The sequence below is a fragment of the Bos javanicus genome, chromosome 19, assembly GCF_032452875.1.
Source record: "Bos javanicus breed banteng chromosome 19, ARS-OSU_banteng_1.0, whole genome shotgun sequence".
Taxonomy (NCBI): Eukaryota; Metazoa; Chordata; class Mammalia; order Artiodactyla; family Bovidae; genus Bos; species Bos javanicus.
The window spans coordinates 24,729,875-24,750,410 of NC_083886.1; the positions used below are offsets into that span (position 1 = coordinate 24,729,875).

At 39.6% G+C, this 20,536-nt stretch overlaps 1 protein-coding gene across 2 annotated transcripts in view; it reads right to left on the bottom strand.

Moving 5' to 3' along the window:
• The window catches only part of METTL16 (methyltransferase 16, RNA N6-adenosine), a 69,154-nt gene extending 49,828 nt beyond the window's left edge, over positions 1-19,326 (bottom strand). Inside the window, exons 1-2 of one of the 2 annotated variants that reach the window (XM_061390662.1) lie at positions 19,168-19,326; positions 13,298-13,425 (exon numbers count right to left, since the gene is read on the bottom strand). In XM_061390662.1, the coding sequence (XP_061246646.1) occupies positions 13,298-13,425 (128 nt within the window). In that variant the 5' untranslated portion in view covers positions 19,168-19,326. Of the gene's footprint in view, positions 1-13,297; positions 13,426-18,877; positions 19,135-19,167 lie in introns of those variants that run through there. The other variant, XM_061390661.1, reaches the window with a different exon arrangement.
• Positions 19,327-20,536: the final 1,210 nt, after the last annotated feature.

Below are 20,536 nucleotides of genomic sequence, written 5' to 3' on the forward strand. Positions count from 1 at the left end.
AGATATATATTAATTTTGTCAATTGTGGAGGCTGATAAAAGAGAGTTAATCCACGGGCAAGCAACCATGAACACAGTTTTGCTTCACTCAATAGCACAGCAATTGCCTCAATCAATTTTCACATTAAAAAATAAAAAAGAAGGCTAACACTGCCTTTGTATTCCTTCCTTAATGAAAAGCAGTACAAAAGCAGGTTCAACAAGACAAATTATGTAGCAAAAAAATAAATAAATCTATAAAAACTTAATTTTTAATTCTAACAAGAATATCTTATTTTACTCCTTTGAAATCAGTCAAGTGTTTAAAAAAGATGGGCCAACTCCACTTCAGCCTTTGACTGTGTGGATCACAATAAACTGTGGAAAATTCTGAAAGAGATGGGAATACCAGACCACCTGACATGCCTCTTAAGAAACCTGTATGCAGGTCAGGAAGCAATAGTTAGAACTTGACATGGAACAACAGACTGGTTCCAAATCAGGAAAGGAGTACGTCAAGGCTGTATATTGTCACCCTGCTTATTTAACTTATATGCAGAGTACATCATGAGAGATGCTGGGCTTAAAGAAGCACAAGCTGGAATCAAGATTGCCGGGAGAAATATCAATAACCTCAGATATGCATATGACACCACCCTTGAGGCAGAAAGGGAAGAACTAAAGAGCCTCTTGATGAAAATGAAAGAAGAGAGTGAAAAAGTTGGCTTAAAGCTCAACATTCAGAAAACTAAGGTCATGGCATCCGGCCCTGTCACTTCATGGCAAATAGATGGGGAAACAGTGGCTGACTTTATTTTTTTGGGCTCCAACTCACTGCAGATGGTGATTCCAGCCATGAAATTAAAAGACGCTTACTCCTTGGAAGGAAAGTTATGACCAACCTAGACAGCATATTAAAAAGCAGAGACGTTACTTTGCCAACAAAGGTCCGTCTAGTCAAGGCTATGGTTTTTTCAGGAGTCATGTATGGATGTGAGAGTTGGACTATAAAGAAAGCTGAGCGCAGAAGAATTGATGCTTTTGAATTGTAGTGTTGGAGAAGACTCCTGAGAGTCCCTTGGACTGCAAGGAGATCCAACCAGTCCATCCTAAAGGAGATCAGTCCTGGGTGTTCACTGGAAGGACTGATGTTGAAGCTTTGGCCACCTGATGCGAAGAGCTGACTCATCTGAAAAGACCCTGATGCTGGGAAAGATTGAAGGCAGGAGGAGAAGCGGACAACAGAGGATGAGATGGTTGGATGGCATCACCAACTCAATGGACATGAGTTTGGGTAAACTCCAGGAGTTGGTGATGGACAGGGAGCCTTGGTGTGCTGCAGTTCAAGGAGTCGCAAAGAGTCGGACACAACTGAGCAACTGAACTGAACTGAACTCCACTTCCTTCAATGACGTAGTGACGACAGTCAATTTTTACACATGGAAAGAAGTTCACATCAGAGCACCATACTAAAAACATTCAAATAAGTTCACGTTCTTTATTCTACAACAGCAGCCCGATCTATCACTAATCTAGCCCAATCATTGCTAGACACACAAAAGGAATATAAACCCATTCTGATGTCTATGTCCAAGCCTGACAACCTGAAATGCAAAATTTCAGCATTTTTCTATCGAAGCAAGAATAATCTAGATACCTTATAAAATAAACGATGAAAAGTATTCTCTAAGAGCAGTACCTACTGACAGAACCACTAACGTTTCTCAATGTTATTATGCACTGGCATTTTGAATAAAATTGTGAAAATCAGGAACTGCAAACTCAAATATTTACCAGCTACTACTCAAAATGCCAATCCTTGACAAGGTACGTCCTTGTGCCAGAATGTAAATCAACACAGCGAGGAGAGTCACGTACAAAGACATGTCTGCTGAGCCACACGTGAGGCACAGGCCCTCGCCTCGGTGGTCAGCAACAAATAGTTTGTGGTCGAGCAGCCAGGCCAGTGGCTACACTAGTGGCACTAAACCGATGGCACAAACCACCATCTCAAAGGGGACGGTCACCAGGCAGTTCTAGCTAATCATTATCAAGTGGGTTTGCCAGCCCACCTTTGCCAAATCTCTAACATTTTCAAATGAAACCCGGAACCTGTATCTTTCTATGAAATTTTTGATTCTTAACATCTACATGGACAATAAATAACTGCAAGTCTCATACAATTCACAGGCTGAAAGGTGGCAATCTCTAGTGTAGAAAGTGGAATAACAGAGTTGGGTACTTGGCTACTCTGCACTTTTAAAGTAGTATAATAGTGTTTCACTCTTTTTAAATACTACTTTGCTCAACTGAGTTATATAGACCAGGTCAGAATTTTTTTTTTTTAATTTTTAATTTTTTTAGGTCAGAATTGAGAGGTTGTGATTGCTTCATTCCTTTATTTATTCAACAGATATTATATGTCAGCTATGTACTGGCCATTATGCAAAATACTGGAGATGTTGCAGTACACAAATACAATCTCTCCCTTCATGAAGCTGACAGTCTAGTAGATATTAATTCCCAGAATCATTCAAATATACCTAAAATTGTCACTGTGATGAATACTATAAAAGTATAGGTACACTGTGCTATGAAACATACATATTAAGTGGAACTGCCTTGGGAAGGTCAAAGAAGGCTTCCCTGAGGCCTAAAAGTAGAATGAAAATTTAACAAAGCAAAGAACTGAGAGAAGGGAACGTGGATGGCATTTTAGGGTCCTAAGTAAAGAGAAGAGCAAGTACAAAGATCCTGAGGCAGGACAGAACTTACGGGGCATCCCTGGTACCGAGAGACAGCCACTGTGTCTAACATGCAGAAAGCAACGTAAGCACGCATGGTTTAAAATGAGGCTGGAGAGGAAGAGAGAAGCTGGATTACAGAGGACCTTATAATTATGGTAACCATATAATTTTATCAATTAATTCAGGACTCTTCTGAAAGTGAAAGACCTATTAATCACATCAGGATAATTATAATCTATGTTAAGGAGTTAGGTCTAGTATGGAATAAAGATGGACCAAGTGGAAGCAAAGATACCAATTAGAGAGCTATTGCCGTAAAAGGCTGGACAATGGCAGCAGTGGTAAAAACAGGGAAAAGTGACAGCAATTTAGACACATTTACGAAAGAAAATTTACAAGATTTGCGGATGGACCGACACGCAAAGTGAGGGAGGGTGTGTTTACAGGTGTCTCCTGGGTTCTGGCTTGCTCAACAGGACAGACAGTACCTTTTGCTGAATCTGGTAACTCTGGCAGAGAACCATTTTTGAGGAAATATATCATATTTGAGAGCTGTGTTTGAGACACCCGAGTGCAGATATTGAGTAAACATGACCTCTAGGTATAGAACTCAGAAAACTGGTCTGCACAAACAAATGAGACCCCAGCACAGGTGACAGTGTCTAAGGAGAAAACACCAAGTGAGAGGAAAAGAGCTTCCCATTAAGTCTAGAAGAGTCCTTTAATGGCTGTATGCACAATTGTTACAGAGGAAGCTACGTCAGCAAACAGAGGGCCGAAGAAGGAAAACCAGGAGAGTGTAACGCGATGCCAATGACACCAAGGGAAGAAGGTGTCCACGAAGGGTAAGAGTGTCAGCAGAGAAAACTGCTTCTCAGAAGTCAACTGAAAACTGAAACTGGATTTAGTAATGTGACACCTTTTCAAGAGCTGCTTTTGGAGTGGTGGAATTTAGAATCTACCATGAAATGTGCAAAAGATTAAGTATGGTATGAAAAAAATAGACTGGAAAAATAGATAATTCTTCAAGAAGGTGAGTTATGCAAGGGAGAGAGGGGGCAGAGTGACAGATCTGATGAAGAGGTTTCTTTATTAATTTTTTAATGGAAGACTTAAACATGTTTAAAAGTCAATGGAAAGTCACACAAGCCACATACTCTGATTTGATTTATAAGAAACATCCAAAATAGGCAAAGTTTTAGAGACAGAAAGCAGACTAGTGGTTTCTAGGGGTTGAGGAGACAGAGTAGTGGGGAATGACTGACTGCTCAATGTGTTACCGGGTTTCTTTTGGGGGTGATGAAAATGTTCTGGAATTAGACAGTGGTGATGTTTGCACAACCTGTGAACCTAGTAAGAACTGAACTGTACACTTTAAAATGAAGACTTTATGATTTGTGAATTATATCTCAATTTTTTTAAAACTCAAAAGGAGTTAGTTGATAAGACTTTAAGTAAAGGAATTTACTGGACTATGTAAGGTTCTTGAGATGAGGGAGGGTAGGGAAGCCAAAGTTCACATGGCAAATGTAATTGAATTAGAATATAATAACAGTTATAAAAATAATAACAGGTTGTCAAACAGAAACAAAAGCCAAATGTATGGCCTTTTGTTGAGTTTCCACCAACTCACACCTACCCACAACTAAATTTAAGAATTTTTTTAACTTATCACACCTATGGTCAAATAAGCAATGAGACAGTAATATCATATAAAAACAAAGATTCTGGAGCAGTTGTAAATGACCTTCACTGTTAACCCTTTATTAGCCAAAGAACCAAACTCCTACTTACGAAATAGTAAGAGACTACCTTGATCAATCAAGTTGATCTTTTAAATGCGTATTCCTATTTTAGCTGACAAGCAAATGACAGGGAAGAAAAACTTAGTCATCCAAACTCTCATTTGCTCTTTTCAAGTACAGTTAAGAGTACTCCAGTTTTTCTAGCTAAGGCCAGTGACTTACCCTAAATTTGGTAAAATGTGGGGAAAAAAAAAAAAAAAGTCCAAGAATAAGGGAAACAGTTAAATGTAATCAAGTTTTACAGAAAACTTAGGAACAACCTGAAAGTAGTCAACAGAAATGCATCCACACAAGAGAACACTTTTCAGTCATGAAAAGCAGTAAGACTGGGCTGATCCACAGGCTTGTATGAGGAGGGTTCTTTAATGTATTAAACTAACAACAACAAAACCCCAAGTTTGGGAAAAAGCATGTGTGTACATTATAATCACATTCTTGTAAAAATAAAAATAAGACAAAAAGACCCTCTATATGAATACACACAGAAAACAATCTGGAAGGGTGAGAACCACCTCTGGATGTGGACATGCTCATATCTTTGTATTATCTGCATATACGTTACACAACATCACCAGTGTTTTGTAACTATATGGAAAATGCTCAAGTCAAGTGGGGCTTAAAAAAAAAGTCCTTTGGTTATACCTGTATCAAAATCACAGCCACAAAAATTATCATATATTAGTAAGTCAGGGCTCAGAAAGGAAAAAACAAAGTAATTTGATCTCTAGGGTGGAAGAACTTTTTTTGACCTTTTTTCTTTTATGTATGCAACATTACCACTATAAATGTAGGTAAGAAGGATATATTTCCATAATTTCCCCATTAATGTAATGGGAAATGTTTGTATAATATATAAATGTTTGTATAATAATAGTTTTGAAAATATCTTTTTCAAAAAAGGAAAACAGATCCTTGGTTCCAGAGTACCTGTTTTCTGTGAAAGTGGGCCAATTCTTTCGGAGACCAAACCAGAGTATTTCCCACACTGACAGCAATCACCAAGAGATAGTTGTACAGCTTGAGCATTAATTACATGGCTTCATGAAACACTTGGAGCAAGAGAAACAGCAGTGTAATTAATATTTTCTTAGTGCCTTCAAACAGAGTTGTTGTTTATATAAACAATTCTCATTACTTAAAAAAATGTACTTACTTTGATGGGATAGAACATATAACTTATTAATAAGGAACTACATCCTAATCACCAAAAAGTATAAGACATCAAGCAAAAGCTAGTCTAATTGAAGAAAATAAACAAAAATCAATGAAGAGCTGATTCTCAGATTTTGTTAGCCACACGAGTGGTTGTTTACTTACTTCTAAGAAAATACAGACACTAATCTGAGGGTTGAAAATCTTTTTGTAGGACAGAAGTGAAGTCATCCGACTTCTCTAGTTAATTATCTAGGTCACTTTAGTACCCTGGGACATTCAAAATTCCTGAACACAGGCAAGATCTCTTTTCATTCTCATTTCTGAGAGCACAGGGAGGCACAGGGACTAAAATTAGCTCTCATGCGGAAATTAGCAATTTATTCCATCAGTCTTTGTTGTTCACTTAACACATCCAGCTCCATAAAACAAAACAGCCTATTGTCAACAGGCTCATGCCTGGTTTCCCCATGATGACTCTTGCTCTGCTATTGATGAATACAGTATCACCATTATGGATGGAGTTTAGAAAGATACATTCTGTAACCATAGTTAAAGTAACAAGCATTGTAACACTGTATAGGCTGAACCTTATGTAACAACAGAGGCTGAAGCCTCCCAACCTTACTCCAATACTGGTTTCTATTCATTAGGTCTTCACCGAGGTGCTAAAAATGGTACAGTCATAAACTATGACACAGCCCTTCAGTGCTAGGACTTTGGTTTTGAAAACAAATCAGTTAAGTGTCATACTCTGTTCAGACTCAACTGACAGGGCTCAAGTAGACTGCAGATGTTCCTGTGGGGCTGGGTACTGTGGAAAAGCACAAACTGAAATCTAATTGCAATGGTCAGATATGATTACAACAAAGCAGTGACAGATGCAGGAAAGAGACAGAGAGAGACAAAGGGAGAGAGATCACACCAGCAATCCGTGATACCTTATCAAGTATACCAGGCTTAATAACAGTAAGAATAAACATCCTTTACTAAGTGTCTCCAGTGTGTTAGGTCACTTTGCGCATGTCATTGCTAACCTTTATGACAAACATCCAAAGTATGCCCTTTTATCCCTCCTTTTTAGATGAGGAAATTCAGTCTCAGTAAAGCTAAGAAAATTATCTAAAACCTCACAGCTGATAATTAGCACTCTCAAGACTGGACCTTAGGATGATTCAGTCAGAAGTGCCCCTCTTTCCACACCACATCCTGATTGCCTTCAGAGAGCACTTCAGGGCTCAACAAATAAACGACACTTCAATCCATCTCAGGTCTAATGTTCTGTCTGGTATTCCTTTTCCATCACTAGCTGGATTTGTATTTTGGCCATTCTTTTTTGTGTATCTTCTTGAGCTAAGTTAAAGTAGGTAACTGTTAGTTGCTCAGTCGTGCCTGACTCTTCGCGACCCCATGGACTGCAGCCCATGAGGCTCCTGTGTCCATGAAATTTTCCAGGCAAGAATACTGGAGTGGGTTGCCATTTCCTTCTCCAGGGGATCTTCCCAACCCAGGGATCGAACCCAGGTCTCCCGTACTGTAGGCAAATTCTTTACCAACTGAGCTACAAGGGAAGCCCGTTAAAGAACATGCTACTGATGCATATAATCATAAATGACTCTTACCTAAATAAGCAGGAAGGGGGATGACGTCCAGAAGGAGGTAGGTCATTTACCCTAAAGAGAAGGACATCTCTTCTACTTCTATCATGTGTGTGTGTAGTCACTCAGTTGTGTCCAGCACTATGTGACCCGTGGACTATAACCCGCCAGGCTCCTCTGTCCATGGAATTCTCCAGGCAAGCATACTGGAGTGGGCTGCCATTCCCTTCTCCAGGGGACATTCCCAACCCAGGGATCAAACCTGGGCTTCTGCATTGCAGGCAGACTCTTTACCATCTGAGCCACCAAATCATAGACCCCTTATGTGCTTATTGCCAACCTAAAATTGGCATAAACTCATACTCTCCCATTGTTAAAATTAAAATAAGAGAAGTTCTCCTCAAGTTTGCTTCATCTTCTTTTCATCCCCTCACAGACAAATTTGCTTCTCCTTGCAAAAACTTTTAAAATTACCTTTGCCTATCACAAAACAACCACTGTGAACACCAGGTTTATGATTTTAAGTCCTTTTCTATGCACAGCATATCTGCAGATACTTTGGTTTCAGTCTGAAACAAAATCATGTTTTATAATCTGCAATACCCATTCCCTGGGCTACGTGGTATTCCACTGTAGGGAACTGCACTATAAGAATACACAATTTTGGAAATATAAATTATTTCCAATTTTCCTTGTTATAAACAGCTCTGGAATAAACATCTTCAAACATACATTATTTCACTTAAGTATGCTTTTAGAACTGTCAAAGCTGCAATCCTGCCAGCATTTTATCACTATGCCTATTCAACTACATTTTTGCCATTGATGAATAGTATATATTTGATCTTTGCTAATTTGGTCCATTTGTCTTTCTTCTTTTGTAAATTGCCTATTTTTATCCTTAACCTATACATTAAGGTTTTTTCCTTTTTCTTATTGTCGTCTAAGAGTGTTTCACCTTAAGGGAGCTAATTCTTTGCTATACGCTGTAAATACTTAAGACTGTATGTGTTGTCACTTTTACCGTTTCTTGATATGTAAAAGTTTTTATTTCTTAGGCAGTTGAATCCATAAAATTTCTTTTATGAATTCTATCCTTGGAGTTTACTTAGAAAGACTATTCCTATACCCAAAATTCAACAGTTCACCTATATATTTTTTCCTAGCATTTAAATAAAATAAATATACTAAAATCATTAAACCATCAGGAATTTAGTTTGCAAAATACATAGGAAAGGGAATCTAATGCACTTTGCCCACAGCTGTTCCAACTGCATCTATTAAAAATCCATTACTAAAATAAATAAATAAAAATCCATTACTTAAAAAAAAAAAAAGTTTCTGTCTAGTTCCACCCTTAACAACCTGAAATGCTCTTATTCTACATTATAGTCTTTACATGGTGGGGTGGTATCTTACTTAGGAGTCAGGTTCTAAGTAACCCTGTAAAGTGAAAATCCAAAATAACACTGTGACATCTCTTTAATCATTCACAGCACTGTAATGTTCACATTATGAGGAAGACACAGGAGTCAAGACTGATTAAGAATAGAAGATTCACCCTGTCCACTCTACACTCCCTCTGGGAGGTTCAGTACTGAGTAGAGTGCAGGCTGGACTCACTCTATTGAATGTGCACATGCTGTTTAGACATGAACGCCACTTTTTGCCAGACAATGGGGGCCCATTCCTGTGGTAATACTTTGCTAATGTTTTAATTCCTTGAACTTCACAGTATATTAAATACCCATCTGGGAGAGTTTATACTCCTTCACCTTTCCATCATCCATTTAGAATATTTGCTTTGACCATCTTTTCTTTGAATAAAAGACATGGCATGTCATTTTCTTTCACAAAAACCTCAGGAGGATTCTGATTTGGGGAAGAAGTGACATATTAACTGTATTGAGCTCTCCCATCCAAAAATATACCATGTCCCTAGATTTACTGTCTCCCCTAGACACCTGAGAGCAATTCTGTTGCTTTATGCACACAGTCTTAACGTATTTCTTTGCCGAGTATCTGCCTATTCCTCTTTGTTACTGTGTACAGGATCTTTTATTGTAATTATATTTTCCAACTAGTATCTGGAAAGCTATCAATTTTCCTTTATTTATTTATATACATTTAAAACATATGTATATATGTATATTTTATTCAGTAATCATTTGAAAAATTTTAGGTGATTCTCAAATGTTTCTTCAGGTAGACAATAATCAAGCCATCTGTAAAACTGCAATTCTTTTTCTTTCTAATCTTTGAACTCAATAAATAAGAGAAGCAGAAGACTGAGTTAGAGAGTTCCAACTCAGTCACTTCTAGTGTTAGAAGCTTGTGCAAGCTATTTAAAAACAATATGTGTTCATGTTTGCAGATTAAAAAGTTCAAAATATATCATTAAATCAAACCCATTGATTATCTTATTTAGGCTCTCTATCAGTAGTTCTTAACCTTTTCTGGGTCAGCTACTCTTTTAAAAGTGAAGTTCTAAATTATAGGTTAAAGATTTAAGTCCTTCATGGACAGAGGAGCCTGGTGGGCTACAGTTCATGGGGTCGCAAAGATTTGGACACGACTTAGCAACTAAACAACAACTCCAAGAAAAAGAGCACATATAAAAAGTATTTTTGCCTAATTGTCTTTGAAGCATTCACTGATCCTCTGAAAATCCCTAGGCCATTGTTGTTTATTTCTATCTACTTGGTTCGAACTACAAAGAAAAATGTCTCTGAACTATATCAAACACTTAAGTCTTCTGAAAGTTATTCCTCTCAGAAGACAAAAGACAAACGTGTTTTCTTTTTTTAATAAATTGAGCCTTTTTGTCTTCTATTTTACTTTTCTTTAATTTGGAGGGAAGCCTCATTTCTAGCATGATTTTGCCCATCCCTTTATTTTTTATCGGCAATTTTAAGTTTTGAGCATGGTATCTATAAATGGCATATAGTTAAGATTTTAAAGAATTATTCTCATGCATTCAGCAAACATTTATTGAATGTCTACTACTTGTCAGACACCAATACCATTCAGATATGTTGTGATAACAGATTTTGTGGTCTGCTCTGAGTGATTTTTTAAAAAATATAAATCTTAAAGCCATCTTAAAAATCTAACCATTTTAAAAATCTTCCTCTGGTTCCTTAAAGTCTGAGCAATCACGTTCATTCTTATTTGCATGCTATGAAAGGCTCTTTGTGACCTGTTCTTTGTCTTCCTTTCGGTCTCATCTCCCAGTATTCCCTAAGCTGTTATCCTATATCCACTTTAGCCCCATCTAATGCAGCTCTGCAAATGTACCAGGCCTTTCACAAAATTCTGTTCTCTGTACTTGGAACTCTTCCGCCCTTCTATTCAGCCATCAGAATTCAGTTCAAAGACCAAGGCCTTCACTAATACCACCTCCAAATCACCATGGGTCCTTCTCTTCAGACTTCCGTTTTCAATTGTCTACCCAATACCCCACCTTGGATACTGCATAGACTTTTCAGATTCGATGTGCCCCCAAATGAAAATATATCATCTCCCCTAAACCAGCTCATTCTGCCTTGTTCCTTACTGCAGTAAACAGCACTATCACCTAATCTCTTGCTAAATTGAGGTCACTTGGCTCATTCTTAATTTCTACCATGTCCTGCTAATCCTATTCATCAATTTCTCTCAAATTCATCCAGTGATCTATATCCCTCCTCCCTCTACCGAGTTAGGCCATCAATATATCTAATGTGGATTACTGAAACCAGTCCCTACTTACTCACTTATACTTCCAGTCTTAATTCCCCCTGCAATCCATCTTCTACAGTGCTCCTAGATTACATCTATCTAAACAATTCTGGTCCATCCTAAAGGAGATCAGTCCTGGGTGTTCATTGGAAGGACTGATGTTGAAGCTGAAACTCCAATACTTTGACTACCTGATGTGAAAAGCTGACTTATCTGAAAAGACCCTGATGCTGGGAAAGATTGAGAGTAGGAGGAGAAGGGGACGACAGAGGATCAGGTGGTTGGATGGCATCACCGACACAATGGACATGGGTCTGGGTGGACTCTGGGAGTTGGTGATGGACAGGGAGGCCTGGCGTGCTGTGGTTCATGGGGTCACAAAGAGTAGGACACGACTGAGTGACTGAACTGAACTGAAACAATTCTGAATGCTACTGACTTGCTTTAAAACTTAAGTAGATAAGGATGGGGATGGGTAATTCTGAAGACACAAGAACTCACCGCACATGAGCCTAAGATAAATCCCAAACTCACGGCCTTATACAGCAGTGCAAGCATCGCCCTCTCAGCCTCACCTCTGGTCATGTGTCCACCACACCTCAGCAGCTTTTCCAGTCCCCCACAACTCTGTGCTCTTCACACGTGCCACTCCCTCTGCCTGTAACACTCTTCTTTCTACCTGGCTCATTCTTCAGAACACAACTAAGACCACTTTTCTGTTTCAAATTATTCTCTAAATCCCAAGGTTGGGGTCAGGTTTCCCTTCTGTGTGATTCCACTGCGTGCTCCACAGGCTCGGCCACACTGAAGGCTAACTGCTTCTTTGTCCACTTCCTCCACTAGTGTGTCAACTCCAAACATGGCCATGACCAGGTCTTTCTTGTTTACTGCAGCTTTCCCAGAACATGGCACAAAATAGTTAAAAAAAAACAACAGATATTTAATAATTAAGCACATAATAAAAAAAAAAGCAAAAGAAAAAAAATTAAGTACAAAAGTATAGAGAAGAAACAAAGAATAACAAAACTGTATTTGTTCTAAAGCTACTAGGATAAACAAACCTCCACAGACATAATTATGAAATAAAGGTTTAAGAACAATGGTAGAGGTGATCTAAACACAGAGAAACACCAACTCAGTATTTTCAGAGTGATCTCGGAAATAAGGTGCCAAAGTTGAATCTTTAGAACTCTTATTTAAATATATTTTTAATTTCCAGTTTGAAGTTTGTTTTCTAAGATGCTTAATATAGTAACATGGTAAGTAATATAAGCATTCATACATGGAGCTGTGCTCAACTTTCACTGAGTGAAATAGACAATAAAGCTTGGAAATCATAGTTCTAGGGTATTTGACTTAACCTTGTATATTGGTGGGAGGGTGGTGTCACAGATCTCTCTGAGAAACTGGTGAAAACCAAGGATTATATCCCAGAAAAATAATATAAATACATATATATGTATTATATATATATATAAAGTTTTAGGATTTGTAGGATACCTTAGCCCCAGTTAAGTCCTGCCCTGGGGCCTCCACTCCTACAAGTCCGCCAGGAGGAAGGCTGAGGTCAGCAAAACGCCTCAAGCCTTCTGATCCTATTGTTCCTGACCTTCCCACTTCTCCCCAAATCCTGCTCTTCTTCCTCCCCACAGGTGAATCAACACATTTTCCCCAGGCAGGCTTGAAATTTCCACCCTCCTCTGTAACTCACATAGAATTTAGGATGGCAGTTAAAGATCTCCTTCTCAAGGGTGTAACACAAACATCAGTTATTCCCATACCATTATCATCATCTCTGCCACTTCCTGAAGCACCATACCTATTATTTTCTTAATTTTTAGTAATTAACTTTTAAACTTGAATTTAGTGACATCTTAAGTAATACTGAAGTGAAATCAGTTTTGAGGTCCTGGTTATTATTCTACCTCACAACAAAATAAATATACACTTAAAATAAGGACCTCAGACGCCCATCAGGTCTGAGGGCACAATCCTAAGCTTTCTGCAGTTACCCTGCTGAGTAAGCAATAATCTGGACATCAAGAGGTTTTTCTTGTTGTTGCTTTCTGGGGTTTTTTAAGTCAGAAGGAAACTTAAAAGCCTTTGGTCCAGTCTAATTTAATAGATTAAAAAGCTAAAACAGAAGTGATTTGTCCAAGGTCAGATGAGAAGTTCAAGGAAAAGTATAGAATTAGTATTCAGGTTTACTATCAGTCCAGTATACTTTCCACTACGCAGGGTCCATTCAAATTAGACTAGAATAATACTGTATCAAGAATTCTTCATCTGTTACCTACCTCACTCTTCCATTCAGATTTATCTGAACATGCTGCTTAAAATCTGGATATTTGGTTGCCAGATATGCAAAGTCAGGAGGTTTGTCCTTGTATCTATTTCTTGCATGCATTGATTTACTCAGAGCCATCTTTAAAAAGAAAAAAAAAGGGCGGGAATCAGCATATTTAGTTAAACAAAATCAACAAGAAAAGTTGTGGTTGTCAAGTCAACAGTTACAGCCAACACATCTTCGCTAATCAAGTGAGAAAGAAGAAGCTATATTTTTAAAAGTATACAACAAATAAGCACATGAAAAGATGTTCTATGTCATTAGGGAAACACAAATCAAAACCATAGTAAGCTATCAATTCATACACAATGGGATGGCTATTATTAAAAAAGAGAGAGAGAGAGAATAGCAAGTACTGGCGAGCACGTGAAGAAACTGGAGCCCTCAGGCATTGCAGGTGGGAATGAACATGGTATGACCGCTGTGGAAAGGTTTGGTGGTTCTTTAAAAAATTAAACATTACCATATGATCCAGCAATTCCAATCCCATGTATAGATCCAAAGGAACTGAAAGCAGAGATTCAAATAAGTACTTGGAATGCTCATAGCCTTTCCATACTGTTCATGGGGGAAAAGCTGGCTTAAAACTCAACATTCAAAAAACGAAAATCATGGCATCCAGTCCCATCACTTCATGGCAAATAGATGGGGAAACAATGAAAACAGTGACAAACTTTATTTTCTTGGGCTCCAAAATCGCTGCAGATGGTGACTGCAGCCATGAAATTAAAAGACGCTTGCTCCTTGAAAGAAAAGCTATGACCAACCTAGACAGCATATTAAAAAGCAGAGACATTACTTTGCCAACAAAGGTTTGTATAGTCAAAGCTATGGTTTTTCCAGTAGTCATATATGGATGTGAGAGTTGGACCATAAAGAAAGCTGAGCGCCAAAGAATTGATGCTTTTGATCTGTGGTGTTGGAGAAGACCCTTGAGTGTCCCCTGGACAGCAAGGAGATCAAACCAGTCAATCCTGAAGGAAATCAGTCCTGAATATTCATTGGAAGGACTGATGAGGAAGCTGAAGCTCCAAAACTTTGGCCACCTAATGGGAAGAACTGACTCATTTGAAAAGACCCTGATGCTGGGAAAGATTTAATGAAAGGAATGACAGAGGATGAGATGGTTGGATGGTACCACTGACTCAATGGACCTGAGTTTGAGCAAGCCTCAGGAGTTGGGGAAGCCTGGTGGGCTGCAGTCCACGGGGTCACAAGGAGTTGGACATGACTGAGCAACTGAACTGAACTGACTGAATGTTCATGGCAGAGTTATTCACAATGGTTAAAAGGTGGGATGCAACTTCACATATCCACAAGCAGACAAATAATCAAAATGTGGGAAGTATATACATTGGAATATTATTCAACCCTAAAGGGATGAATTCAGACACACACTACAACATGTATGAACCTTAAAAACATTATGCTAAGGGCAATAAGCCACACACAGGAGGGCAAATACTCTATTATTACACTTATATGAAGAGCCAACAATAGGCAAATTCATACAGAGTGGAATAGAGGTTACTGGGAGTGGGAGGAGGGTGAAACGGTGAATTACTGTTTAATGGTATATGGTTTGTGTTTAGAATGATGAAAAACTCATAGAAATGGATGGTAGTAATGGTTGCACAACACTGTGAATATACTTAAAGCCACTGAATGGTACACTTAAAAAAGGTTAAAATGGTAAATTTTGTTATATGTATTTTACCACAATTTTAAAAAACGTATATGCAACATATGATGAATCTTTTTCTTTTGAACCCAGGGAAGAAAATTGAAACCCTTTAAAAGCATCAAAGTGGGACTTCCCTAGTGGTCCAGTGGCTAAGACTCCAGGCTCCCAATGCAGGGGCCCCAAGTTCAATCCCTGGTCAGGGAACCAGATCCCATATGCTGCAACTAAGACCTGGTGCAGCCAAATAAATAAATAATAAAAGCATCAGCGTGGCAGAAGGCAATATAATCTACCACCAAGAACACTACCGTCAGAGGTTTGAAGTCACTAGAGTTCCAAAAAACATCTTTTTCTTTTTTTAACTTCCTGATTTCAAACTCTACCAAAAAACATCTTCTATTCCAACTTCTTTTATAAATTTCAGTCTTGCCATTTCTAGGTAGCTAAAACCAAATGAAAACAAAAATTTTGTTTTCCTTGAGAATACACAGAAGAAAAAAGTTAACACATTTATAGCAAGAAATAAAAACCAGAAGAAAAGTCACTGCAGTAGTTGAGTAACTCTCTAAGCAGTTGGTAATTTTATTTAGTGTATATCTCTAGATGGTAGGTGATTTTTCTTTTCTTTATATCATTGTGCATTTTCTACTTTTTTCATAACACACATTCATCTAAATGGTACTATGTAAGTCAGAATCCTAAGAGTCATCTGATAGTTCTCTATCCCTCTTGTATGGATTTTACCTGCTAAATATCTCTCAGATCCATCTATTTCTCCCCAGGCTCACCGACAGCAGCCCATACAATCTGCCCACACTGCTACAGCAGCCCGTTAACTGGTCTCCATGAACCCACGCTTTTTCTCTCCATGCCTTTTTCCACCATGCAGGGATCATTTCTAAACACAAATCTCACTGTGTCCTCCTCCCATGCCCACTTGCTCAAAACTTTACTTTTAGGAGAAAAACAAAAAACATTACTTCAGCATATACACAAGACCCAGCACAGTGCAGCTTCAGCATGAGCTGAAGTCTCGCCCTTGCTCTTCTTTCTCTCCCTCCACTCGGGCAATAGGGTCTTTACACAGATTACCCCTTTTGCCTATAACATTCTTTCCTCCCCCTCTTCACCTGATTAATTCCTACTCATCCTTACTACCACAATTCAAGCATCTCCTCTTCACGAAGGTCCTTCTTTCCTTAATTTCCCCAGGTCAGCCATAGCAGCTACTGTAAACTCTTAGGGCGTCCCTGGTGGCTCAGTGCTAAAGAACCCACTGCCAATGAAGGAAACACGGGTTGGATCCCTGGGTCGGGAGGATCCCCTAGAGACAGAAATGGCAACCCATTCCAGTATTCTTGCCTAAAAAATCACATGGATAGAGAAGCGTGAACGCTACAATCCAAGAGGCTGCAAGAGTCGACATGACTTAGCAACTAAACAATAGAATCTCCTAGCAGTAAGCACATTTCCTTTGCAGGCTTTGTTAGAAATATAACTTTACATGGTTATAAATGTTAACACTCTCTCTCACTCAGGTTTTTGATAGCTTTTCACATTTAAGAACCATTTTCAAAAAAGAATTGTCTTCATTGCAGACAATCGAAATCATGCAGCTAACTGCCCACCAGACCACTCACTTGAAAGGCTCAAAAGCACTTCATGCACAACATGTCCAAAATGAAACCATTTCTACCCACCCCAAATAGGTCCTCCTCTAATCTTCCCTATTTTGCTGAATGACACCAAGATCTTCCTCATGGCACAAAAGCAAGAAACCTTCAGCACCTTTTCTACCTCACCTCCTCCATTTCAAACACACTATGTCCTGATTATTCTGTCTCCTAATTATATCTTGGCCCATTTTTTGGAGAAGGAAATATCTTCCTTCTCCAAAAGGATACTTCCAAAGTATCCTTTTTTTTTTTTTCTCCAGAATTTTTATTGTATTTCATTTTTTTAATTTCAATCATTTATTTTTTAATGGAAGGATAATTGCTTTACAGACACTCCAATATTCTTGCCTGGACAATTCCATGGACACAGGAGCCTGGGAAGCTATAGTCCATGGGGTCACAGAGTTGGACACGACTGAGCGACTAACACTTTCACTTCATTTTCATCCATTTTTCACCCTTCGCAACTCCACATCTCTAGGCCAGAGATCATAATCATCTCTTTCTTGGCTGACTACAATAGCCTCTAACTGATGTCTCTCTAACCACTCTTGCCCTAACAATCCACTTCATCCTGGTGACAACATACCCCTCCTCCCACTCCAATGCAAAACTGAACATTCCTAGGTAAATCCCTTCAGCAGCTTCCTAAAGCTTTTAGGCTGATGAAACTCAAAATAATTAACAAGCCACACATAAATCTATCCCTCCAAACTCCTTTGTTGCCACTTTCTCCTCCCTGTCCGGTGTACATCACAGAACACACATGACACTCTGAATACACATGGACAAATTAAACTACAGATACGGTAAAATCACTCCCTCCATTATTCAACCCTCTTGGTCAGAACAGATACACATCGAATCAATAAAGCCACTTCTTTGCTAGGAGCTCCCTATACAGGCAATGGGTTCTTAACTAAATCTACCCCATTCCTCAGAGTTTAACTGAGTGTCAGCCCTTACCTGGCATCAGCCTTGTCACTCTCTTCTCTCCACACTTTTCTCTTTCTGGCTCATTCTGCTGTAGCCACACAAGCTTCCTCGTCGTTTCTCTACCAGGTCTGGCACACTCCTGCCTCAGGGGTTCTGTACTTGCTGTCTGGTCTGCACGAGTTGCTCTTCCCCCAGAAATACATACATGCAAGGTACCCTCAGCTTGTTCAGGTCTTTGATCAAACCTCACTTTCTTACTGATACCTTTTCTGCTAAGTGCCAAGTTGCTTCAGTCGTGTCCAACTCTGGGCGACCCCATAGACGGCAGCCCACCAGGCTCCCCCGTCCCTGGGATTCTCCAGGCAAGAACACTGGAATGGGTTGCCATTTCCTTCTCCAATGCATGAAAGTGAAAAGTGAAAGTGAAGTCGCTCAGTCGTATCCAACTCTTAGCGACCCCATGGACTGCAGCCTACTAGGCCCCTCCGTCCATGGGATTTTCCAGGCAAGAGTACTGGAGTGGGGTGCCACTGCCTTCTCCGACCTTTTCTGAGTACCCCCATTTAAATGAGCAGCGAGTGAACCCTTTGTCTCCTTTAGTTGCTTCAGTCTTCTTCAAAGAACTTGCCCATCTGACATTCCATATATTTTACTTTTTAAAATTTGCCTTGCCAGTAAGCTTCATGAGGGAAAATACTTTGTCTATCTTTTTCACTGCGATATCCCAGAGCCTAAAGTAGGACCTGGAGAGTAGGTAAGCAATAAGTGTTTTTTGGTTGAAAGCACAATGGAACTCTTACACTGTCCAGGGCACTTAAAACACAGAACTCTCATTCTTGATAAGCAGCCCCCATCTTGAGTCTCTAAAAGGTTCAGGCCTAGGACTGAACCTTTTTCTTCCGGGTTACCCAAGTCAGTGCAGAAAGCCAAAGTGGTAGACCTTCATTTAAGTAAGCTGACGCTTCCACTTTCTTTCATCTTTCCCATCTCCATGCTTCTGTTTCCTTGGTTCCTCCCGACCCTCAATATTCCTCTTCAACTATCACTCGTTACTTAATACATAATTCTGTAAAATAAATTCTGCTCTCAGAACTTTTAATTCCTTCTGCACAGATCCCTACCACTTCTAATTTCTATTTTCTCTCGTCTCCCTTTCTCATAAATCCGACTTTTTCCACAGTTCCGCCACTGCCAGTTCTCCATCTCTTCCACTCCTTTCACGTGCTCACCTTACCCACTCATACTGTTTTCCCGCCTCAGTTTTGGATCTCTCTAAACCGCCTCCGCCTAGGGGGTCTTTCCTTCTCAGTACCAGTCTCCATTCTATTTGCCAACTCCTCCCACCCATCCCCACCACACAGACGCCCCCGCGCACGCACGCACGCACACACATACACAATCAGGTCTCTCTCCCTAGATCCCAAAGCCAGCACCTCACAGGCCCAGAAACTGGGAATAGGGAACCTGGGTGCTACAAAGGTTAAGTGGACTCGCAACCCATATGAGTGATATTAAGTGACTCACCTCTGAAGTCAAAGTTCCTGCCAGACGACTAGTATAGTGCGGACCTCTACAACCCCAGAGTCTTAACCACCCGCTGCGCGAAGATCCTAGAAACGCAGATGTTACGCTCCCAGTGCGCCGCCATCTTGGGCCTCCATTCAGCCTCGTGATTGGACAGGTAATTATCGCGAGATCTGTAGCAGTTTCCGAAGAAAGGAGAAACTGTCGCGAGACCTGGAGTTTGCGGCTCTTTCTGTTAGAGGGAGGGGGGGCGTGCTAGCAAGTTTTTTCAGATTGTGTTAGTTTCGGGTGTACAGCATAGTGAAGCAGTTATCCATATAAATATATCCACTCTTTTTAAGATTTTTTTCGCATATAGGCCATTGCAGAGTATTGAGTAGCGGTCTCTGTGCTGTAGGTTCTTATTAGTTATCTATTGATTTTTTCTATAGTAGTGTGAGCCAGAGGTGGCAAGAATATACAGAAGAACTATACAAAAAAAAAAAAAAAATCTTAATGACCCCAGATAACCTCAATGGTGTGATCACTCACCTAGAGCCAGACATCCTGGCATGCAAAGTCAAGTTGGCCTTAGGAAGCATCACCACAAGCAGCTAGTGGAGGTGCTGGAATTCTTCTGTTGCTGCTAGGTTGTGTCCAGCTCTTTGTGACCCTATGGACTGCAGCACACCAGGCTTCCCTGTCCTTCACTATCTCCCTGAGTTAGCTCAAGTTCATGTCCATTGAGTCAATGATGCCATCCAGCCATCTTATCCTCTGTCATCCCCTTCTCCTCCTGCCTTCAATCTTTCTCAGAATCATGGTCTTTTCCAATGAGTTGGCACTTTGCATCAGGTGGCCAAAGTATTGGAGCTTTAGCTTCAGCATCCATCCTTCTGATGAATATTCAGGTTGAACCACAGTTCAAAGGCATCAATTCTTTGGTGTTCAACCTTTTTTATTGTCCAGGTCTCACATCTGTACATGACTACTGGGAAAACCACAGCTTTGACTATACGTACCAAATCCTAAGAGATGATGCTGTGAAAGTGCTGCACTCAATATATTATAAAATTTGGAAAAGTCAGCAGTGGCCACAAGATTGGAAAAGGTCAGTTTTCATTCTAATCCCAAATAAGGGCAATGCCAAAGAATGTTCAAACTACTGGACAGTTGCACTCATTTCACATGCTAGCAAGGTCATGCTCAAAATTCTCCAAGCTAGGTTTCAACAGTACGTGAACCAAGAACTTCCAGATGTACGAGCTGGATATAGAAAAGGCAGAGGAACCAAAGATCAAATTTCCAACACCTGTTGGATCATAGAAAAAGTAAGAGAATTCCAGAAAAAAGTCTACTTCTGCTTCATATGCTAAAGCCTTTGACTGTA